At 52.7% G+C, this 25,051-nt stretch overlaps 1 protein-coding gene across 1 annotated transcript; it reads right to left on the minus strand.

The window, feature by feature from the left end:
• Positions 1 to 3,332: 3,332 nt before the first annotated feature.
• LAMTOR1 (late endosomal/lysosomal adaptor, MAPK and MTOR activator 1) lies at positions 3,333 to 24,571 on the minus strand. The gene is made up of 5 exons (XM_067539075.1): positions 24,427 to 24,571; positions 12,893 to 13,038; positions 8,481 to 8,558; positions 7,945 to 8,071; positions 3,333 to 4,600 (listed from the first exon to the last, which is right to left on the minus strand). The coding sequence occupies exons 1-5, from the start codon at positions 24,466 to 24,468 to the stop codon at positions 4,508 to 4,510; spliced, it is 486 nt and encodes a 161-aa protein (XP_067395176.1). The 5' UTR covers positions 24,469 to 24,571; the 3' UTR covers positions 3,333 to 4,507.
• Between the last annotated feature and the right edge of the window lie 480 nt (positions 24,572 to 25,051).

Genomic DNA, 25,051 nt, shown 5'->3' on the forward strand with positions numbered 1-25,051 from the left:
CTTCATGGAAAGAAAGCTGGTGAGTGACTGTCCCAGGTGGTCATCTGATCAACACATGGGCTTCCACCTGTGACCGGGCCAGCGGCGTTGAGGGTTACTCTGCTCCGCCTGCTGGGTTCCCTGGCCCCTCGGCTTTCGTGCTTAATGCTCAGAGTCCTTCCTCGCTGAGCCAGGTTTCCCTTGGGCCACGGGGGCCTGTGCCAGGCACGTGACCGCCCTTCAAGTCCCTGCCTGTCGCTCTCTCCTCGCTTGCACCAGCAGCTTCTAGCACCCCTGGGCCATCCTGCCCCAGCCCCTTTGTTCACGCCCCCTCCCAGCTCCTCCCTCACCCCAGCAGGAGATTGGGAAGACAAAGGGAGACGTGACAGAGGCAGAGTTTGCCCAGCCAGCTCAGCTGATAAGAGGCAAAGTGCGTTTGAAGCATCCCAGGCTCTGGGTGCAGCTAGGGGAGAGCAGCGACCCCTCGCCCAGCTGACCGACACCCCCCTCCACTGCCAGCTGTTCAGCGGACACAGCTTCTGCTTAAGTGAGGACTAAACTGGGGTAGATACTGTAGTGCCATAGATCAGGCCTGGGGCCAGGTTCTCCCGTAACCACAGTGGGGGGAGGGGGCCTGAGTTCCAGCTGTGGCTAGCTCGGTACTGGGTCTGACGTAGTTGAGAGCAACCTCAGGGCTGCTCTAAGTGACACCGGCTGCTAACCGTGCCCCAGGAGCCATCTGCCACACAAAGGAGGGGTGTAGCACAACACCTGTGTCATTTCCCTCTGCCCGTGGGCAAAATGGCCTATGACCTGCTTCTCCATCTGCTCAGGTCTGTGCCACCCAGAGGGACATGCAGCCCTGTGGATGTGCCTTTCCCCAGACAGACTCTCCTCACGCTGTGAAGGAAAAACATTGCCAGGTTGAATTTCACCCTTCAGCAAGACCGCACCTCCCCGCTATCCTTTAACGCAAGGCCCCCGGCCCCCCATGGTCCTTGTGCTGCAGCGGGCTTAAGACCCAAACAGCTCCCAGCTTTTGCTAACGCAGAAGTTTAAGACAACCCCTTTAGCGATGGTACGGGGAGCGGGCAGGGGTGGGGAGAGAGTTGTGAAGTTTCGATCCTCTCCCAAGAGCCCCTGATAGGTTAGTGCTGCTATGTCACCTGCCTGCAAGGGACACTCAGGTCAGCTCCATAAACCAGAGCAAGAAGGTGGAGATCGCCCTGCGTCCGTCCTTCCCTTGTGCATGGTCATCCCCAGTCCTGCTCTGTAGGAACAACTACCCAGGTGCGCCAGTCATGCCAGGAGCATCGGGTAGAGACAGGTTCCTGCGTTAACGGGCAGAGTTCCTTGCCCCTTTTGTTGACGCCCTATTAAACACATCAGCTCTTTCCCACCTGTAGTTTCAGAGTTTTGAGAGTGGTCCAGTTTCTCGACCCTGCTCCGTGATTTGCAGCGGCTAATGCCTGAAGGGAGCACGGATCAGCTCGTGCCTAGCTCAGGCTAGAAAAGTGCCCCCCGGGGTTCTGCCAGTAAGGTGTGGGTGAGTTTGAGCAGCTCCCCGAAAGCCAGCCAATCACCATTTAAAGACTACGAAACGGAGAATCCACCCCAGCCCCCGGGAAGTTGTTCCGAGGGCCCCCCCTGTTAAAAATCTGCACCTTCGTGCAGGGCTTTGCTCACAACTGGATCAACTGAGTGAAAAAATAGGAGAATTTGACATTCCAAGAGGCTTATTGGCTCTACAAAGCTTTTGGTAGGAGCAGGCCAGCTGCCGTGAGATGCAGTTTCATGCCCTTTTGCTGCAGGTGCATAACTTCTAGATCGTGAAGCAACCCCTCCCAGAGGGGCATCATCCCTCCTCTCTGACAGATACACGCCGTCGGTAGCTTCCACGGAAGACCCCATCTGAACCCAGGGCAGCTCTTCCCCATCAACTCGGCCGTCTGGATGCAGCCGTTCGATCTAACGGGCCACCTGGAACGTGGGCATTGATAACAACCGAGGGTGTCCACACAGCAGTCAGAGGTGCGACCGCTGCCCGGGTAGAGGTGCCGGAGCGAGCTGTGATAGTACCAGAGAAGCTGGGGCAGCACGGGCTGCACCCACCCCTCTGAGACGCCGAGGATGTGGTTTCAATGCTACTGTTATTCAAGCTGGATGGATCAAAATAGCTCAGGTCTGTCTGCGCTGCAATCCAAGGTTTGACTGTGGCCCTTGTAGACATACTCAGAGAGGCTGGGGAAAGAAAGTCTTTCAGTCTCAACTTTACATCAGACGCATTTCTGATTGCTGGCCAAAGCAGCCAGGGGGAAGGAGTGGGAAGCCTGGGACGAAGTCAGGCTGGGTTATTTGGGAGCAACGCTGAGAGCTGACAAGCAATTCTCCAAAGCTGAATAGGAACCAGAGTTCAGAGGCAGCCAGCCAGCGCCAGAGAGAAGATTTTGAAACCCTTCCCATTCAACTAGAACTGCGAAGAAACTAACGTGGCCCATGCCTGCCTGCTTTGGTGAACAGAAGGGGTGTGCGTCAGATTAAAGACAGCCAAGTTTTAAGTGCAAGGAGCTGGTCAGCCCCGCAGCCTGCATGATGAGCCGTACGAGCCAGACAGAGACAGGGCGGCTCTGAGATTCCCACAAAGCAGCGTACTGGCACCAAGAACCGCCAGTGAGATCTTCACACACCAGCACAAGTCGGCTGGCAGCAACTTGGCCTTGGGGAGAATGGATAATTGTGCACAGGACTGGGAGTCGGTGTGCTTGGAGGAGTCAGTTAATGCCCCCCCTCCACATCCCCCCCGTGTCTCAGTTTCCCCCTGTGGAAAGTGGTTAATGCTAACCTACTGCACATGGGGAGCTGACCCTGCTTGGACAACCTTAGCAAGGCTATGCAATAGAATGGCAGTGTATTTCACTGAGAGGTACTAGCGCCCAAGGGGAAAGCTGGCCTTGAATTCTGAACTCCACGTACCCAAATCAGAAGGTCCCAGCCTCGAGCTGGGATGGGAGAGGGCGGCCATGGTAGGTAGCAGGCTACTCCCCCCAGCTCTGGTTAGGCAGAGGAATCTAGAGAGGCAGACTGCAGTTAACCAGGCTAGAATTTGGGGCAGGATGGCTGAATTAACTGCCCGTCTCTGGTGAAAACTGCAGTGATCTCTTCAGGGACAAGTAGCCATCTGCCCTCTCATTTGGGACACAGCACCTCCAAGAGCACAGCCTGCTTTGCCCCAGGCTAGGCCCTGCGTCTGTATCTGTAGTCTGTATCTGTACGTAGGAGGGAGTCACGCCCAGATGGCATGATAAGAGACAAGCACACCCTTGAGAAGTCCCACAGCTCCTGGATGGGAACGGGAGACCCGGAGCCCAAGTGAGAGACTCACCACTCTGCAGAAGGCATCATTCCTGCCACCTTTGAGCAAAACAGTTGAGACCACGTCCTCGGCAGGCAATTCACACCTGATACAAGCTGAGCCAACTAGCACTAACACACCCCAGGGCTGCGGGGGGAGGACGCTGTATGAGTGACGCCAGGGGCGTTCGTTACTGCCCTCCAGCTGGGAGTCTCAGCGTTTATATGAAAAGCTTATCGCAGAGGTGTCCAGGAACAAGACAACGGTGCAAGGTGAAGGAGGGAAGCCAAGTCAGACAGTGCCAGCCATGGAGCTAGGTTATTCCATGCCTCTACTAAATCACAGCCCATCGCATGAGGTTTGACCACAACCCATGCTGCTAACTAGCTCCACGCTCCAGACTGCTTGATGAGGTGACCAGAACCTGCCAGCTTCCTTCTCCTCTCAAGATCCCCACACAAGCTCCTGGGATGTGGCTTGGAAAGAATGGACAGAGGAGACAGGGGTTGGATGAATGTATTTTATCTACGGTGGCAAAAAAAAAAAATGAAAAAACAAAAGGTTCAACCATGTAAAAACAAGTGGTGTTAGAAAGAGAACCCTGCAAGCAGAGCCTCCGATCCGGGAGCCGATTCTTTGTGGTGCTTCCTTTAAAAATATCAGTCAACACAGCCCCACCCTGAAACGAACCATGATCACCGTGGAAACCTTTAAAACCAATACTACAGGGTGTGAATTTCCAGCCTGTCACCTTGAACGCAATCATTTTCCCCCAACCGATAGCATAGCAGGTGGCAAGTAGGTACAAATACTGCAATCTGCCCCGACTGAAGGGCCAGGAAACCACGCTGCCCCAACTCCTTTCCTAAGGCCACTTCAGTGACTAGAGAGATTCTTCCCTTTGTGGTCAACACTGTGCAATAAAGGCTTCCTATGAGATAAGGCCCCTCCCTCGCACCCATCTATGCTGGTCTGCCCTGCCCCACACACACAAGAGAAAGGAAAGCCCGGAGCAGGGCTGCCCTACAGCGGCAGGTTCTAAGTGGTGGTTATCGTCTCCTTTGTGATTAGTAGGAACTCTGGGATATGTACAAGTTCTGTTGTGGCGAGACGCCACCTGGAGAGGAAAAAAAGCAAAGAAAAACGAGTGAAAGCGGCCATCTCGGGCGAGCGTGCTCACGGGATCCCAAACTGTACAACCAGTTCTTCTTTCGCGTCGACTCGGATCTGAGAGAGCGCACTGAAGGCATAGGCGGCTATCCGGGAGACCTGAGGGCAGAACAGAGGCAGTAGTGAGGGACCGCTCGGAGGGGGATCGCTTGCCCACTAGAGCCATGACAGCAACTGCCTGTGGAACGGAAAGGGTCTCAACCCAGTGGGAAACGGGTGACCTCTGCTGAGATGAGCATGGGGGTCTCTTTGGGAGGGGCACCCGGCACGTGATGGTGACACCTGCGGGCACACTGGCCAGGCAGCCTGGGGGAAGGCCGCACTGCCGATGCCCCGGCCGCACTCATCATGAAGAGGCAGCTTTTTCCCAGGGTCGCTCCGTTGATTGTTGGACTGGTAAGAGTAAGGTCCCCGCAGGTGCGAAGAGGTCTCCTGCGGGGAGATCACCTTTCCCTTTCCCGACGCAGGCAGACGATCCAATAGCGTCCACACACTGCTATGGTCAATGCAAACAAAACGATGGCAGCAGCAGACTCGCCCCGCAAAGCTCGGAACAGGGAAGCCCCACCGCCCCTCCCTCCCCACCCCCGCCTTCCAGCCATGGCAACTGAAGCAGGGTTTCCACGTGGCTACTGGCCCAAGAGGCCTGCAGAGCACCCTAGAGCCACGGGAGAGGAGAATCCTTGGTCACAAAGCTGACTGCTCGCTGGCTTTAAATTCCATGGCTCGCAGCAGTTTTAGAGCCTTTAGCCGGGGTTAGTGGAGCGGGTCAGAAAATGGGTCCCTCCCACCCCTGGGAAAAATTCAACTTGGTCAGAAACCAGAGTGAAACATTCCACTGTGTCAACCCAAATTAAAACACTTCTGTCTGTCAGACCAAATCACCACCTTGGTTTCAAGTCAGCGTGTGACGTGAGACTGGGTCCACCTGAACTGCCTCATGGGAATTACTCCATTGTCCCCCTGGGATGGCTTGCCTGGTGTCAGTATTCCCTCTTGCTGACCCACTGTGATGCATCATGGGAAATATCCAGCCAAGGAGCTCGGCCCATAGAGGAGAGCAGGGGTACAAGGCACCCAAACTACAACTTCCATGAGGCACTGTGGCAACTCAGGAGAACATGGTTTAGCATCAAACAGAGCTAAGAGAAATATCCTGATGTGGGAATTCCAGAACATGGTGTTGATCCGAAAGTATCAAGCAACGTTTAGACATTTCTGAATGCAAAGTTTTGGTTTTCAGGTGTCTGGCTTTTTAACCAGAGCGGAAGTTTTCCACAAAAAGCAGACATTTGCTGCAGAACGTCGTGTTTAGTCCAAAAACCCCGACTCGTTTTTAGCAGGAGCTTTTCAACAGCGCCAGTGGTTAGCCACACTGATCCCACATCATGCAAAGCTGAGTCGGCTCAATGCCCAGAGACTAGTTTTACAGAACCGCCAACCAACACTAGAGGGAGAGACCCCCACAAGGTGATGGGACCTTGGAACCGATCTTAAGAGGTGTGGACATTGTACATCCCATGGCGGCTTGCTATCTATGGGAGCTACGTTTCCAAGGAACAGCAGCACCTTAGTGTGAAAGTTCATCTGTGGGAAATGTACAAGCTTCATCCTAAGTGCTTTACAAACTTACAGGCTTTCCCCAGGGAGTGCATTCACCCACTACGAGAATGCAGCCACCTCTGGAGTGCGACGAGGCAGCTATTTAGTGGTGCACAGGGCAGCGCAGGGCAGGAGGGGAGGGACACAATGTATCCAAATGGAACTGAAGCGGGATGCAGTTGCCAGAGTTGGAATTGGTCCTAAACATCGGAGCGGATGCTCACACGTCCCATCTTTTGTCAAAGCCTCAGTGTGTCTCTCTTATCCCCAAGGAGACATCTCCAGCTGCATGGTGCCTCTCACACCATGCTGGAGGACCGATTCAGCACTGACAATGACAAATGCCATCCTTCTGTGACACCTTCACCATTTGTTCCTGGGAGATGTCCCAGCCGGGTACTGACCTGTTTAGGTAGGAAATCTGCTAAGAGCAGAGTTGAGGTGGGCCAACTCAGCGCATCTCTGTTTCTAGAAGTCCCTGGCTAATCTGTGAGCTCATGGCCATTACTTAGCTGAACTGAAGGCCGGGGAGCTCAGCCTCACCCTTGCCCAGAGAGACTCCCCGCCCTCAGCCAGCTAGGAAGAAAGTCTTTGTACATTACTGAACCCTGGCCTTTAACAAGCCAGTAGCTCACACCTGCTAGCCAGGCTCAGGTACCCAGGGGCTTAGAAAGGAAAGACTGTGCGGTCTCCTGGTGTGCTTGTTCCTAAGTACATGTCAACAGGGATCCATAGACGCTACACAGCAGGCATGGGGGTGCTGCAGGGCACTGTCAGTGCACGCACAGTGATTTACGGAGCCAGCTGGGAAGGGAATAAAGCCCGCTGCGTGGCGAGGCAGCTGGTGTGCCGTTCCTACAGCAGGGACACGTGGACGGGTTTGGTTTAAAATGCTACCGTATCTATAGGGGGCCCTATAAAACCCAGGTGGTTTGCACATGCGTAGCTGGCTTCATTCTGCCCAACCCCATGTGCTTTCCTAGCCAGCCTGATCTGGCGAGGTTAGCGCTGACACCATGGCATTCGTATCACATCGGGTCCTGGGTTCTGACCTAGACGGCAGTGGAAACGCTGGTCTGGAGGGCAACTAAAACAGGATGGTTTTAACTGTGCCAGCTCCACGACACATACAGGGAGCAGGGTCTGAGTCGCTGTCCGTAGCAACTGCTGGTTTTTTGTCATCCTGTTGATCCAGTCCAGCTCCGGGGTCTGTTCCTCCTTGTGCATCAGCAAGAGAATTGTCTACCCAGTTCCAGCTATACTTATGCAAACCTACTGATCGTACCAGGACAGCACTGGACTCTGCGGAGCCTGTATTGGCAGAGGCGATGCACAAGGAGGGAAGAACCCAGGGCACTTTGTGGCGGCAGCAGTCAGAGACGTCTAACATTGCAACAGCACAAATCTGATCTGCAGTGGAAGGAAACACTGAGGCCATGTGCCACTTTTACAGTCAGTAGATCCACATTTTGACATGGGGGTGGCAGGGGAGAGAGAGACGGGGGTGATGAACAGAAACAGGATCTGTAGAGCCTGGACAAGCGTCTAAGGAGGAACGTCCCTACCACCGGGTACTGGAATGGCGTAACCAGCACAGAGGGAGAGGAAGCTTTGGCTTTCATGGAGTAAGATAGGAACGGGATGAAACTGAGCAAAGGAAAATTGAGGCCGAATCACAGGGGAAGCTTGCCAAGAGCAAGATCTCTGGGGCAGGAGATTCATCTCCCAGGACAAAGCTGTAGAGAGAGACAGTCTGCCGTGGCCCTGGGACGGGCGAGGGGACTCGAAGGCCTTTGGTCTCCCTGCTTGGCATGAAGGAGGGCGCGCCTCAGGCTCCTCACCTGCTGTAAGTCTGGATAGGGCACAGCCTCGCTCGCTAGCACTTGGTGCGGTTGGCTGGTCAGAGACGGCAGAGGCGGGAGCTTCTTCCAGTGCGTCAGGTTGTTACTCAGCATTGCCAGCCGCGTGCTAGAGCAGGGGAGAGCAGAGAGCCGGCAGTGAGCTCCCAGCGGGCACAGCCGCCTGCAGGGCAGTGCTGAACTGATTATCCCCTCTGCAGGGCAGGCAGAGGGAAAGGGGCGCGGGGAGGCTGACTGCGTTCACACAGTGCAGTGACCGTCCCAGGACAGGGACGGTAGGGATCAGGGTGCTCCTGCAGCATGGCCTCCCCACTACACGGGGGTGCTGCCCCACATTTCCCGTGACATGGGGCTGGGATTCCCTGGCCAGAAACCCACTGCTCATCACGGCGGCTCAGGAGAGAGCCGCTGACGGCACGTAGAGGGCTCAGGAGCACCAGTTCTTCCACCTCCAGCCAGGCAGCCCGGGATCCTCTTGCACAAGCCACCAGTCACCCCAAACCGAGACAGCCCCTTACCTGTACTGTCTGGCTCTGTCCATGTACTCGTGCTGCTCCATTCCCTGGGAATCTGCTGCCGACACATCAATGATGTTACTGTGGAACAGAAGATGCCGTTTCGGCTGCTGTTAGCGTGTGGCTCCAGTCCCCTGCCGCAACTCCCTTAGCCATCACGGACCCCCCGTGCCCATGGATCAAACACCCGCCAACGCCGAGAGCTGGGCACCGCAGCTGGGGAACGCCCTTCACGCCCTGAAGAGGAGGCGGCGGCTGCCCCGTGCCCTGATATCCCTGATGGAGCCAGGACAGCTAAGTCCTATTGTGAAGCGAAGCGTTCTCAACCTGTACGGTCGCTCGCTGACTCCAACGGAGACCAGCTGCATCCAGGTGAGCTCGCTAGGTGGACACATCATGGAGCAGACTGCAACTTCTGACCAGCCCTGGAATCAGACTCAGCCTGCGGCCCTGGATGGCTAAAGTGGGGTGCTGGGAGTCAGGAGACCTGGATCCTTCTCCTGCCTCTGCCAGAGACTAGCACTGTGTCCTTGGGCAGATTCCTTCTCGCCAGGTCCCCCCCAACACACCACGCCCGGGCTGCAGCTGATAGAGTGACACAGTCCGACTGCCCTGCCCCCTTCCACGCAGCATGAGCTTGTCACCAACGCCCTAAACAATTCCAGACCAAGCCTCACTCTCTAGTGCCTTCCTAAGGGGGAGCCCCACAGCAAGCTTCAGTCCCCGACATCCTCTTAGCAGGGCTTCTCTGCCGCCTGCAGCTTGTGCGGAAAGCAGAGGGATGTCTGGGCGCTGATTCAGAGCCTGTGACTATATCAAACCCCCCAACCCCGCGTTCTCTCCCCTGGTAGCCTGCAGCATGGCAGGTGGGAGGGTCAGGGCTGGGGGTGTTAAACCAAGGGCAATCTTTTGTTTGAGCCAGGACTATCTTCAGATTCCCCCATTTTACAGATGGGCAGGGAAGAGTAAGTCAGGGGTTCCTGACTTCCAGACCTGTTTAGTTCTCGTACTGTGGCCAGGACGGTAAGAGAGTCACAGATCCAGGCCAGCACAACCATCCAGCACAACCTCCTGCAGGAAGCAGGCCAGCGAATCTCAGCCAGTGATTCCTGCGGAGGGCCTGTTCTTGGGGGACCTCAAGTGCCCGTGTGAACAGCACCGATCCCAGCTCAGCCACTCTTCTGCCCTATCCCCCCAGCTGGCAATCCAGCTAGCATACTTTGCTTACCAGACAGAAACGGTCTAGAACCTTCAGTAACTACGCTCCGGATCTATAAAACCCTCCTCCAGACAGAGCGTCACGAGCCAAATCAGCCCCACGTTCCGGATCTATAAAACCCTCCTCCAGACAGAGCGTCACGAGCCAAATCAGCCCCACCCGGATCACCCTCCTCCAGACAGAGCGTCACGAGCCAAATGCCCACAATGGAGTCATATTTGATGCCCTGTCTACAGTCATTGCTTTCGATGGTAAGGCACTTTGGAGCTACTGAAGGCTGCATTATAGCTAAACCGACACACAGATGGGCACCTCTGCTGGGTTAGAACTCCCTTCCGTGCGCTCAAGGAGCTCGGCAGCCTATTGACATAGGTTGTGATGATCCGTGACAGGCGTTTGCCATCGTCAGAGTCAGGAATTACACGCTCAATGCACTTGGTGTGATCCAGCTTGGCAACCTGGCTTACATTCGGAGGGCAAGGTACGGAGAACCGTAGGGTGTCTGCACAATTTCCATGTTCTAGGCAATTTAAGCGTCCATAAAATAGTAAGGATGCCATTCTAAAGCAGAGCAGGCTGGGCTCATGTAAAGTATATATAACAAATGGAAGAAAGGGGATGTTGATGGTAATGAATATAAGTCAGAAGTTAGGAACGGTAGACAATTGATAAGGGAAGTCAAGGGACACAAGGAGAAATCTATGGCCAGCAGAACTGAGGACAGTAAGAAGGATTTATAAAAAATATATTAGGAACAAGAAGAATCCTGACAATGGCACTGGTCCATTACTAGATGGAAATACTTATAGTAGAATTATCAATAATAAAACAGAACAGGCAAAGGTGTTCAATAAATAATTTTGTTCTGTATTTGGGGGAAGACCGATGATGCAGATAACACATTCTTCATTTCCACTAGTATCACTGGAGGTTGTTAAACCAGAAGCTACTAGAGACAGACATTTTAAAATCAACAGTCCAGATAACTTGCATCCAAGAGTTTGAAAAGAGTTGGCTGAGGAGCCAGCTAGACCGTTAATGTTGATTTTCAGTAAGTCTTGGAGCAGTGAGGACGTTCCAGAAGACTGGAAGAAAGCTAATGTTGTGCCAATTTTTAAAAAGGGTAAATGAGATGACTTGAGTAATTATAAGCCTCTCAGCCTGACATCAACTGAAGGAGAGTAATGTAATTAATGCAAATCAATTATTCAATATTCAATTAATCAATATTCAAACTACTTTGAATTTTTTTGGCTATTATAAATTTGGTTGATAAAGGCAATAGTGTTGACATAACACACTTGGACTTGGTACCGCATGACATTTTGATTAAAAACAAATCTAAGAGTACCATGGCACACATTTAATGGATTAGAAACTGGCTAACTGATTAGTTACGTTTTAACAGGGAATCACCATCCAGCAGGTGTGTTTCCAGTGGACACAGTACGCCAGCTGAGGCTTCACCACTACTCAGGAGAGCAGGACAATTCCCTACGGTGTCTTACATGCAACATTCCTGTTAACACGCTCACGAATTACATTAGCCTTTTTCGTAACTGCCACACATTGCTGACTCATTCAATTTTTGGTCCACTATAACCCCCCACATCCTTTTCAGCAGGACTATCATCTAGCCAGTTATTCCCCATTTTGCAGTTATGCATTTGATTTTTTCCTTCCTACGTGAAGTACTTTGCACTTGTCTTTTTTTAATTCCATCTCACTGACTTCAGACCGATGCTCTGATTTTTCAAGGTTCTTTTGAACTCTACCCCTGTCCTCCAAAGTGCTGGCGACCCTTCCCAGCTTGGTGTCGTCTGCCGATTTTATAAGCACACTCTCCACTCCATTATTCAAGTCATTAATGAAAATACTGACTAGCACCGGACCATGATTGCTGCCTGCGTGACCTCACTAGACACTAGTCCTCCCATTTTGACAAGGAACCATTTGAGAACTACTGAGTACAGTCTTTCAACCAGCTATGCTCCCATTTTCAATAACTTTTTCTACATCACATTTCCATAGTTTGCTGATAGGAGTATCATGTGGGGCTGTGTCAAAAGCCTTACTAAAATATCAAGATCTATCACATCTACTGCTTCCCTCCCCATCCACTAGACCAGTCACCCTGTCAAAAAAGGAAATTAGGTTGGTTTGATATGATTTGTTCTTCATAAATCCACGTTGGCTATTCCTTATAAACCTATCATCCTCTAGATGCTTCGTCTTCTTGATGAGATCAGTTTCTTGCTCTCCTTCCCCGTGAAGCAGAGGACCTACACTTTCCTTCGTCTTTCTCTTGCTCCTAATGTATTTAAAGAAACTTATGGCCTTTTACGTCCTTGCTAGGTGTGACTCATCTTGTGCCTTAGCCTTTCTGATTTTGTCCCTACATACATGTGCTATTCTTTTGTACTCCTACCAATTCATCCATCTTTCCACTTCTTGTAGGATTCCTTTTTGATTTTCAGCTCATTAAAGAGCTTCTGACGGAGGAGCTCTAATGTTGATCTCTTACTTATCTTTTCTTCTACAGAGAACTTGTAATTTTAGAGTCTTTTACGTTTTTCTTTTGTAGAATTACTGGTTTTATCATCACAGTAGCTCCAACCGAGCCCAGAGCCCTTTGTGCTGGGCACCGCGCACAAACACACAAGAAGAGATAGCCTCACGGAACCTACAACCTAAGCAAGACAAAGGCAGGGGGAGGGGAACGGAGGGGAAGTCATTTGCCCAAGGTCACCCAGCAGGTCAGTGGCTGTGCTGGGACTAGAACCAGGTCTCAGTCATAGCCCAGTGCCCTACTCACCAGTCAACACAACCTCCCCTCGTCCCCCGTTGGCTACCAGGGAAACTGAGTCACAGTGAGGTTAAGAGACCTAATCGAGACTGCACAAGTTAGCAGCAGAGGGGAGACCAGAACCTACAGTCCTTGCTCCATCCACCAGACCACACCATGGTAGGACAACATGTCCCGATAACGTTTCGAGACCAAACTAAGTGACTTGCTACAGAGGGACGTGGGTGTAATGTCCGAGCACTAGCATTCAGGCTCCCTGACTTGGCGGAGGAAAGCGCCCGTGGGCACATGCCCTGTCTGCTGCTGGAAGAGGCCCCTCCACCACTGTCCCGCAATCCAGCTCACGCCTCTACTGCAAGAGCAGGGCTACAGCGCCAGGCTGTAACTTACGTGGCCGTCTTGGCGAGGATGGACGACAGCATGGCCTGCTCATCGGTGCGGGCTGACGGGAGGCTGTGATAGTTTTGTTCAGCTCCATTTATCACCTTGTTGGGGGGGCTGGCAGGAGGCTCCAGCAGTCGCTTTGTCTCCTCTTCCTGGTGGGGAGGAAGGGGAGTAGAAAGATCAGCTCTGGTTTTAGAGGAAACTCACCTGTTCCATACGGGCCTAATGGCTCAGCGAAAGCAGCCCTCCCAAAGCCTTTGGAATGGGTTACTTTACACTAAGGACATTTATATAGAGATTACACGGACCACCCCAACATGTCCAATGCCTCTGTCCTTGCCACCAGGATCTCTTCGCCATCCTGTGAACGGGGAGACTTTTGGCTGGAGTATTTCAGTTCACAACCAGCTGAATGCCAGGCCCCAGCACGGAGCCGGTGCACTGCTGAGAACGCAGGAGTGAAGCACTGGCAAAAAGGGAGGCAATAACCTTCTGCCATGCCACATTCTCTAGAACACACACGCCCCGCCCCACAAGACCCGCTTCAGATGCAGTAAGAAAGCGACTCTCATAGCTGAAGATCTTTGCAATGCCCCAGCGTGACAGGAAAAGCCAGGCCACCCCCCAGTGATGAGCTATGCAGTCCCACAGGGAGGTTCATCGAATCCTAGGCCGTAAGCGGCTACTCTGGTCTCCTGTATCACACAGGCCAGAGACCTGCCCCAAGATCATTCCTACGGCAGATCTTTTAGAAAGACAGCCCATCTCGATTTCAAAACTGGCAGTGACGGAGAATCCTCCACAACCCTGTGCAAACTATTCCAATAGTTAATTACCCTCACTGTTAAAATGTATGCCTCATTTCCAGGCTGAATTTGTCCAGGAGGTTACAGGAGCAGTTGTGGCCAACCAGATGGGATGTTACAGATGATCGCTGCTTATCTAAGCCGCTCAGGAGGTACAGTGATCTGGAGTAACTCCTTTGTCTACACTAGAAGAGGTTTTTGTCTGTACAGCTATACCAGTCTATCTACAACCACAAGCCCTCTTCTATGGGCAAAATACTCTTGCTGTGTCTACACTAGAGCTTTTGCCTGTCTGAGGCGCTGTTAAAATAAAATCACCCCTCTAACAGACATCACTATATCAGCAAAAGTTTAAAGTGTAGACCTGGTCTGAGTCTGTGATTTTAGGTGGAAGGTGTCAGCTGGCACAGCAAGCTTCCCCCCCGCACTGATTCAACAACACACTTCAGCGTTAACCTGCAGCAGCCACACTGGGAGGAGACGTGAGGTCAGTCTGAGGCCCAGAACTAAGTGGGGCAGGGAGACGTGATTGCAGCCTGTGTGACATGGGTGAGTGTCCACCAAGACTGGCCACCTGGACTGAGATCACCGGTTTGTTTGACCTCAGCTAACAGCCAGATGGTTCTAGCTTCCATGCAGCACCTGGGCTGGTGACTTACAAATGAAATGCTTCATTAGCTCAACATCGGTTCAGTCCTTGCGCCTGCCACGGTGCTGGCGGCGACGTTGCATCTATGAAAAGCCTGTTACAGGACTAGACCAGCTGGCCAGTGAGTCCCAGCCTGAACAGCGGTAACCAAAGCAGCAGCCGCCAGACTCCCTTCCCCTGCTCGTTTCAGAGGGACGCAGCATGGCAGCGATCTGGAAACACCAACCAGTACAGGACCCCGGAGGAGGTGGGGGTGAGGGAGAAGATCCCTCTGGGCACATGAAACAGCATCATAATCCCAGATTTTGCATTCTCCAACGAAAACTGCTCTAGAAAGCACGGATGGTCTCACATGGAGACATTTCCTCCTTCCTCGGACACTTCCTAGGCAGGCTGGACAAAAACTGGTTTTAAAAAAAAAAGTCATTTCAATACTAAAAAACAAAGCTATTTAACATTAAATGTGAAATTACAACAACGTAGGGCCTAAACCTGTACAATCATTAACAAATATCCAAGCAGGACACGACTGCTGCCAAAGTCAAGCCACTCAACCGGAGGCAGTCACTGGCTAAGCACCTGGAACCAGAGTTTGTTGAAGTGGTCAACTAGCTTTTGACAGCAGTAGCCTCATGTGCAGGTGCAGAGAGAATATTCTCTTCAGTTCAATGACTGGTTTGTTTGTTTGCAGTTCAGAAACTTATTGGTAGTTGAAAAAGCAGAAAGCTTGTTTTCCCTCTGCTGATCTCTGAACAGAAACAAGTTGTGTGAGATGAGATCTACCAGCTTTAAGAACTTGAAGAATATGGTTAAATTCAGTAACTACAGTTAATATCTTTCAATTAATTATGGAGCTTTAAGAACAAAACCTGTGTTGATACCTATTTTCCATCTTACATATGTAGGACATTCAAAGTAGTTTTACTGAATACAAACCATTTTACAATGCTGTTTATGGAATTAACTGAGTTCCAATTTCCATCCAAATCCAGCTTGACACAAATCACAAGTAAAAAAATGGAGATAGTGTTATTCACTCTTTTCTAATGTATTAAAGTAAAAATTAGGACTCTGAATAAACTGATGCTAAGCTAGATAATTGCTTAAATAAGTGCCTAGATAGCGTGTTCTCCTGGATAGCAAAAAGCACCAAGCCTCCCTTTTGGAAAAGAACACAAAAATACAAATGCAACGCAAGATTAAAACTGATGTTTTAAATCAAGGTTTCCTGCTTGCTGATTTAAGTCAATCCACCCCGTTTCTAAGGCTCATCCTAGCTTGGACACAGACCACCATGCCCCACCAGTGGGCATAACTAGGGGCCTCCTCCCTAAATATGTCCAGAAGCGGCATAGGCTGGTCTCCAAAGTGAGGCATTTAGGGAACACAACTGTTCAAGACTCCCTGCTAATCTTCACCCTTCCTGTGATGGTTTGATATCAGCCACGTTTGGTGCAAGTCCCAATTACATCATCTACTTCACCACATGAACCAGCAACTATTTAAAGACATGACGCGTGTTCCAAGCAGCCAGCGGCACTGGAGCGATTGCGCAGTCGAGAGCAGCCCACCCACCTCTTTGCTAGTTTGTTTTAGTCTGGTTGATACCAGCCCATCCCAAGCACAGACCACTCAATTAGAACTGACTCATTATAACGTGAAGATGCCCCAACCCACCACTTCTTTCTAAGGCAAGGCATTGAGATAGCTGAAAGAAGGCTGACTAAGGCCCTTGTACGTATCCAGCAGGGTCATTCCTGCAGTCAGCAGGGGGCAGAACAGGCTATTGTACCACTGGTGTCAGATTAATCTGATTAAACAGAGACCAGAGCACAATCATAGAGCAATTCCATTTAAATCATAAGGGGGCTGGAGGGATTAGAAGCGTGTGTACCTGCCTGGCAAAAACAAGAAGGGGGAAGGAGACCACCAGTTAGAAGCATCCATGAGCTCCGACAGACATACAGAATTTGGGGTGAGACGCTAACGTGTAATTAGGGGTAGAGGAAAAAATTGAAGAAAGGGAAATTTAGAGCACGAGCCTGAGCTCGAAGACTGCAGAACAAGACACTGGAGAATGGACTGTCTGGAACAACTCTGCACTCACTGGGAAATGCCCCAGTGGGCTTTTTCCATTTCTAACATTTCCAGCAGCACCACAATTGAACAAACGGTCCCCTGGATCCCTCTTTCTCTGGGAGCTAGGCAGCCTTTGACAGTGCTGCCCGGCATCTAGTTTCCGATGATCTTGTTGAAGCAAGCAAGGTTAATCAGCAATGACTGTGCCTGGGAGCAGATGTTCCAGCCGAAGCAAGGCGAGAAGGGGAGATGTAATTACACCGTCCGTTCCCCCGATGACACGTGGGGTACAGCTGCGTGGGACTGATGAGCCAAGACCGCCAAACGGGAGGGGCACAACTTGCTCATCGGGACTTTTATTAGCTCAGGCCTCAGGCAAAGGGCTGCTCGTAAGGCCACAGAGCAGGCCTCACGCAAAGCATAGCCACGTCTCTGGGGATGGAAATCCAACACCAGAGAGGGTCAGAATACAGGCAGCAGTCCTAACTGGAAACAGACGAAGTTGCTTCTTGGCTTCGAGAGCCACTGGAACAGAGCTCTGCATGCCCACCAGCAGGAGGATCGGGGGCTCAGAAGAGGTCACTCAGCAACAGGCAGAGACACTCACACCAAGCTGTTGGTGTGGAAGGTGAGCCAAGCCCTTGTACGGAATGCAGTCTGATTTGTTTGACAGCCTCCGGCCCCACTCGCCGCTGGATGAAGTACAGGAGTCGCTGCATCAAATCAGAAACATTTTCCTTCCTCGCTGTGTTCAGATCTGGGAGAGGGAGATTTCCCCTTCCCCTCGCAGACAGAGAGAGCGACAGTGTGATGACCACGCCCACTGTCTTCCTCCACGGACTTGGAGCTCAGTGCCCACACAACCATCCTTCACTCCCGTCTTGGGCCCCACAGGGGTCAGGCCTGTGTGGTGTGGGGCTGGGAGTCTGACTGCTGGGGGAGGGAAAAGAAGGTCACTGATGGAGGGATTTACGTAGGGGCAGGGATCAAACGTAGCTAGGGGCTAAAACAGGGAGCGAAGGGAAGGCCCTGGGGAGAGTGAAAAGGAGATTGGCCAGGCAGTGGCTGCAGCAAGGGGTCCATGAGGCAGCCCCTCCACGCAGAACGGACACCGGGTTAATGCTCAGGGACAGGCTGGGCCCACCGTTTTGCAAGGGAGGGGACAATGGACAAGACTACGCGTCTGCTTTTCCTTCTCTGCTCACCCTTAAGACCTCCTCTGACCTCCCCAGGGGGGGCCATCCGGCAAACTAGATCAGTTTCTAAACCAACTGGGGCAGCCAAGGGCTTCCTTACTCCATTGGGGCTGATTTTCTGCGCATCACTTTCTGCTCAAAGGGCGGGGGGGGGGGGGGGGGTCCAGGTTTCCATTCGCCGCTGTTTCAGTCTCGTTAGCGAAGGCCGCTGGGAGCACCTCGAGGGCTCGCACTGGCAATATCGCAGCCTCCTGCCCCGGGGGCTTTGCCTTCAGAAAGGGCCATTTCTGCATTTGACCCTACTCCTGCCCAGTGGCTTGTGCTGGGAAGGGTCCCTGGGAGGCCATTGCTGAATAGGCTCATTACACTGAAGCCAGCACGTTTCACACCAGGGATGCTGCCGAGTTCCACTCACTGTGCCCTAATTCACACACACAGGTGATCTCTGGCCCATGGCTCAGAAATGCCAGTTGCCAGTGTGAGACCCCCTCCCACTCTACTCCCAGCAGCCAGGGAAGAGGCAGAAAGCTCTTCCAGTGACGAGAGGGGGGCGGCAATTCACCCGTATCAGCCATCAACTAGCCAGAGGCAGATATGAGATGTAGTCCAGGGAAAGCGCCCTCCTAGGAATTCCAGCATCTTTCTCTGCAGCAGCCGACGAACATGCGAGTCCTGCTGAATTGCAATGAAACTGCCAACCACTTCCCAGGGGAAGTATTTCCTAGATGGGCCATAACGGCAAGCCTGCACTTCTCTAAAAAGGCAGCACGGATTCCTTGATTTTAAGGGTCCTAGAATTTGGGCCTCTGTTTTTAACTGACTCTCAGCTGAAAAATAAAAGCTGTTCACAACAGACAGTGAGCTACTGAACTCCATGACTCTCCTCTGAACCAGGGATGGAAAGGCAAATGTGCCCCTAACTCAGCTGCCTGTGGAACTCCCTGCCACAGGATGCAGAGTCCGATACTGCAGCTGGAGAATGTAATGTCTTCCATAAAATATGGTCATGGTAAATGGGGTCAAGCTTCAGCTGCTGTTCTGATGGCCATGGTGAACATTTGCCTCTCCCCACCCCACCTGATAGCATGGTATTGCATTACATTGTCACACCCCCAGCCTCTCTAAAGCATCCGGTACTAACCACTACAGGAGGCAAGATACTGCAGCAGAGGGATGAATAGTGTAAACTGGGAAATCAAATCCAACAGTCAATCTGTAAGAAGAACATCCATTTTCAGGTCGGCAATAACTCAGTATAGCACTGACCTCAAGACGACCAGCCTTGCCTCAAACTTCGTATTTTCCCTTCACCTCCAGCTTCTTGTTAGCTACTAGCAGCAGCATCTCATCACCGTCAGCAGCACCACTGCACAGGCATTCATTCAGCATCAGCCCTGCAGAAGGCAGGCAGCTACCATCGGGCACCTCGTTACCAGGAAAACACGGACCAATTGCAGGGACCTCAAAGAAGAGCAGCCCCAGTGATGAGAGAGCAGGAGGGACCATAGGAAGGAAGGTGAAGCGAGCGAAACACATCAGCTTGGTTGAGCGATGACTAAGGGGGAAAGAAGCCTGGTAACAGCTTGCAGGTAGCTAAGAGGTAGACACCAAAGAGGGGGGAGGTTACTGGAACTAGGGTAACATGAGGTCAGAGGGGGAATTTATGCTGTAGGAAGCAGTCCTGCATTTGCAGGGAGTTGGACCAAAGGAACTGTTAGGTCTCCTCCGGCTCTAACTCCTACAAGTCAGTTTCCTGCAGCCAGGAGGATGGACAGACTTCTGGATTCAATTCAAGTTATTGCCAATAACCCGACACAATCGAGTAGGAAGATTCCACACCACCAGGCAGCCAAGCGCAGCTCCTGCAGAGCATCCGTCGTCAAGGGTTACCACGGCTACAGACAAGAGCATCAGCAACTCTTCGCTCTGAGGAAGAGAAGCCATCACAGTCCCCATCTTCAGGCTGTCTGCGGATTGTACGCCTTGCTGTGCTGCGTGAGACACCAGGGCTGAGCTGCCCGTGACTAGGCAGGCTCACAGCACAGTTCAAAGGCAGCATCCCAGAGGGAGGAGAAAACGGCACCGCCTTAGTACAGCAATGACTTACTTAACCTGGAGCAACCAGTGGGTGATTGGATGCCTACAGGCTCAGCAGAGCCAGCCAGCTCCCAGGCCAAGCTTCCAAAGCTGAGCACCCCTGTAAGAAGAGGGTCTGAAGCAATCACAACACCCTCCCCCTTCCCCTCCCCACACACACTATAATAGGCAGCAGGTTTAAAACAAACAAAAGGAAGTACTTCATCACACAACGCACTGTCAACCTGTGGAACTCCTTGCCAGAGGATGTTGTGAAGGCCAAGACTATAAGAGGGTTTAAAAAAGAACTAGATAGTTGATGGAGGATAGGTCCATCAATGGTTATTAGCTTGGATGGACGGATGCAAAACCATGCTCTGAAGTGTCCCTAGCCTCTGTTTGCCAGAAACTGGGAATGGGAGACAGGGGATGGATCACTTGATGATTCCCTGTTTGGTTCATTCCCTCTGAAGCACCTGGGATTGGTCACTGTCGAAAGACTGGATACTGGGCTAGGCTGACCATTGGTCTGACCCAGTGTTGCCGATCTTATGTTCGCTAGACCCATCTTAGCTCATATCTCCTTTGCTCCTCTGTAGCTAGTCCTTCCTCTTCCTCACTTAGGAAACACTGGTGTAGCCCTTCATAGCATGCTCCTCCCTCCGGTGCTCAGATGAGCAGTGAATAGCATACAGTAAAGTATCTGTGGCTCTAGAAATAGCACCCATTGAAATGCCTGGGGCAGCTCCCACCTCAGAGCTACTGTTTCAGACCTTCGGCAGACTCACAGCCATGCCTGTAAAACTCACTTCACAGTTTGGAGAGTTTTTCTGCAGCCATCCCAGCCAGAGACTTGTTTGTTTTATACATGAAAGTGGAGATTCTGGAGAACAATGGAGGAATCTGTCTGCACTTGCCTGGCTAGTCCTCTGCACTGCCCTCAGGGGACACGCCGCAGGCTTTGGGAAACACTGCCCCAGCCTAGGTTATCCTATCACAAATGTCAACCCCTGCAGAGGACAGGGGATCTTTCTGGGGAGAAGCCAACTGTGCAGTGGAAGAGACAATTAAAGCCTCGCTACGCCACTGGTGCTGGCAGCATTTCACTGCACGTGTGGAGTCACATTGCTGCCACTGCAAACCATCTAGCAGTGCTTGTTTACTCTCCTTTAATCAGCTTGTTCTTCCCTCTGTCTGTCAGGCTTTCCGGGGTTGTCCAGACCTGAATGGAGTCTCATCGGAGCTGTGCAGATTGGGATGCTGGTAGCTAAGGTTAAGGTGCATCGGCCCAAGTACCTAATGCAAAACACAGCACCACACGTGAACTAAGGGAGAGGCTAGTTTATGAGGAGAGATTAAAGACTAAAGGGCCAGATCCATGGAAGTTTTGCCATTTACTGCAATGGGAGAAGTCAGCCTTCAATTTGCACAGCTTGGCTGAATGACAGAGGTGCAGGGGGTGTGTCTGCAGGGGTTCCTCCTGACAAATGCAAACAACTCTGGGGCGGTGTAAAGCCCCACAGAGGGAGAGGAATGCAAAGGGACTTAGGGTTACAACCCCAGACGAAAGCTGCCATGGAAAGTTCTACTCGTCCATTTGTCTGGCGCGTATGACTCGGCCAATCGACGAAGCTACATTTGCTTTTTATCATGGCAAAGGGTGAGTGCCAGGCCTGCTACATTTGCATGGTGATTCCACAAGGCTAAAATAAGGACGTGAAAGATTTCAGCTGAATCTCAGGGAGAGCCTTCCTAAGAATAAGATCTAGTCAGCTGGTCACTAGCATCCATGGGGAAGTAATGATAACTCCATAGCTTGAGACAACAGCCATTTCATTTGACTAAGGGAAAAGATCAGTTTGAGCCAACACATGCTAGCTACATCCTACTCAAGACCAGCCCTTAGACTAGACTGGGCAAGGTGGCAGCAACTACCCTGCAGGGAATAATCTGACACTGATCGGGTGGGGCGGGAAGCATCCCACGAGTCTCTGCTCTTATTTCTATGCTTCTATGCGTGATTTCGGATCCGGTTTGCCATCTACTGGAAAAAAGCCAGTTCTACGTGGTGATTCCGCTGCATTCTCAGCGCATGACTGCCGTGCACCCCAGCAAAAGTAACAAGTTTTAACAAACACTTGAAAACAGAAGATTTCCTTAGACCCCGAGGTCCACTAGCACTAAGCATCAGCTGGGTAAGTAAACAAAGCCTGAGGAGCAGCTGCTCATTTTGTGCCCAATGGTGAGACTTTTTAATTGAAGTTCAGATACTAGTATCTGTCACACCAGCAGCTGCATAACCTTTCGGCTTTCGCTGGATAGCTGTGTACAGTGTTGCCTGGGCTGCGAACCAATGAACGGGAGAGGGCTAGACAGCTACAAGAAGAGAATGGTTGGTGGAATTCAGCAGATCATTTTAGTTCCTCCTGCCTGCCCAGTGTTTTGAAAGCTTCAGAAGACAGAATTACTGGTTCTCATTCCCACGCTGAATCCACACTGGGAACAGGCTCACCCACTTTATCCGGGGCCTTGCCACTCTGGGAGTACACTAGTACAGCACATCCACATCAGGACTTTTGTGTAGCGACGTGGTTACACACAACCCGAGGGGAGACAAAACCTGACTATCTTTGCCTTACATTAGCAGCCAGGGCTCTGTCTAGACTAGGGTTCAAGGGAGGTTGGGGGAAAGGCTTAGTGAGCACGCTTGAGAACTCTAGGCAAGGCAAGCTGTGCTTAGCATGCATCAAGCTGGTTGAGTTGAAGTCCAAATTGAAGCCGAGGCGCCCCTCTAATCAGTGTAGCACGTGTTAAAGCCTACGCTGCCTTGCTCAAGTTCTCAACCATGCTGGTTAGCTAACACATTCTGACCCCACAAGGTTAAATCCTAACCTCTAATAACCCAACCATGTCCTTTAATTCCCGGATGGTGAGGCCCAGCTCCTACCAGGTTTTTTGACACACACCCTCACTAGTCCAATAGCAAGGGTTTGCCACTATTCCTGGCCCAAATCCTCTCTCCAGCCATCCCCTAGTGGGACGATCACTGCAAGCCCGTAGGGCCCCGTTTCTTAAGGATATGATGGAGGTCCTGGGCTTTGCAGGCAACAAAATTAGCCTCCCACTCCCTGCTGGGACAGGTGGATTCTCTTCCATACGCCCCACCTCACCCCTCCAGGTCCCACTTCTATCATCTTTCTGACAAGGGACACTCTTTGCAAATCCAGCATTTACGGAGATCTTTACTGACTTCTTTCTGAAGCGTCTCTAGCCACAGCTGCACACTAAAACACACTGAGACATGTTTCGGAAACTCCCAAGGGACACCTTGGTAGACAGTTACTATTTGGCAGAGTCTTCACAGGCACTACAGCAGACCAAGCATGAGAAGCATATTTCTACGAGCTGATGGCTCTAATGAAAGCTTCCACTGAAGCGACAGGACCCCAAGATGACTCAGTCTTTGTAGTTTGTCAATTATGGTTTGGAAACAGGCCAAATACCAAGACAAACCATGAATCCCATAAAACGAAGAGAGAGGTGGCGGTCTGCAGTTCTCCTGAGTCTCTCACTTGCATGGGGGTGCATTTTGAGATGTTGAGAAGCGGCAGCCGAACAGCCCTTTAGCTACCTAATGGGAAGAGCATGGGAAACCACCCCACACCCTTCCAACGTGCTGAGCTCTGCTCTGCTCTGAAAGAGCCAGCGGTGGGCATGAGATGGAAATTCAGTCTCCATGGCCTCTCTGCTGAGACTGGCAGCAACCGGAACAGTTACAGTGCCAGTTAACGCTGGTGGGGCTTTGGAGGTCAACCGCCGTCCACTGGTGTTTAAAGAAGGCTGCTAAACTTTCTGCTCTAGTCCATGAACCAACCCCCCATCAGACAGGTGCTAATCTGCACCAGTGATTTTGCAGGAGAAAGGCTGCATTTCTCACTCCCATCCCACCAGCAGCAGGTGACTGCGTGGTACCATTGGAGACCCACGGCCTCTGGCTGGAGGCAGTCATGAAACCCAGTCCAAACAGGGTGACAAACGGCCACGGGGGTAGGAATTTCCCCTGGAAAGAGTTAGTTTCCCATCTTCTGGGATGGGTAACTCCGTCGCTAAGCCGAATCACAAGACAGAGGCAGGCTCCCTACTCCGCCCAGCAGCCTGGGACCCAAACAAGGGGAAGTCTCCCAAGAACGGACAGACCAGTCAGTGCCCTGCCTTCGCCTTCTCCTCCCCAAGGGACCGTCTGAGTTCAGCCAGCAAACACACACACACACTGCCACCGGGACTGCTGGGGGGCAGGGAGGGACCCCGCCTCCGGAGAGCCACAGCCGGGCCAGGGGACACTCCCCACCCAGCCCCCCACACCCCACCCCACAGTCATCGTCTGCCCAGGCCCTCTTTTTCCACAGCAGGCCCCACCCCTCCCCTTTGCTTCCCTGGAGAGGGGGGCCACAGATCTCTCTTCTCCAGCCCCTGCCTCCCCCCAACCGCAGCCCTCCCTCTGCTGACACCCTCAGCCTGCCCACAGACACCCCCCACTGACCCCCTCCTGGACACCCCCACCCAGCCCCTCCCCCACTGACCCCCTCCTGGGCACCCCCACCCAGCCCCTCCCCCACTGACCCCCTCCTGGACAGCCCCACCCGGCCCCCCCTGCCTCCCACAGACCCCAACACCCCCACCCAGCCCCTCCCCCACTGACACCGCTCCCGGGCACCCCCAACCCCCCGCCCTCACCTGGTCGGTGGCCTCGTTCTCGCTGCTGTAGCAGCACCCCATGGCCGGGCGCGGCGGGGAAGGGAAGGGGGGGAGGGGGCGCGGTACGGTGTCCGGCTCGGGCCCTGCCGCCCCAGTCACATGAGCAGCAGCGCCCGCTGCTCCAGCCAAGAAAACAACCCGGCGGGGGGGGGGGCGGGTGGAGGGGAGGAGTCCCCACTCGCCCTTCCCGTTCGCCGCTTCCGGACACGTGACTCACGCAGCGCCGGGGGACGAGCGCGGCACGGCGGGGGCGGGGGTGGGCGCTCCCGCGGCACGTGACGAGGGCGAGCCAATCGGGCGCGGAGGGACGGGGGGGGAGGTGGCCCAGAGGAAGCGGCCAGTCACCGCCCCGTCACGTGAGGGCGGCCAGCCAATGAGCGCTCAGGAAGAGACAACACCCCCTCCCCCACCCCAGCCCACACACGGGGCTCAGACCGCCCCTCCCCCTCCGGCTCAGCTATAGGGACCGCCCCTCCCCCCCCTCCCTCATGGGGACCAGACCCCGCCCATCCCCCCATCTCAGACAGGGGACATGGACCCCTCCTCTGTCCCCCCCTGAGCACGGGGCCTGGGCTCCCCCTTTATCCCCAGCCCCGAGGTGGGG

This window comes from Emydura macquarii, unplaced genomic scaffold (assembly GCF_026122565.2).
Source record: "Emydura macquarii macquarii isolate MOO-44397 ecotype Brisbane River unplaced genomic scaffold, CSIRO-AGI_Emac_v2 contig_509, whole genome shotgun sequence".
Lineage (NCBI taxonomy): Eukaryota > Metazoa > Chordata > Testudines > Chelidae > Emydura > Emydura macquarii.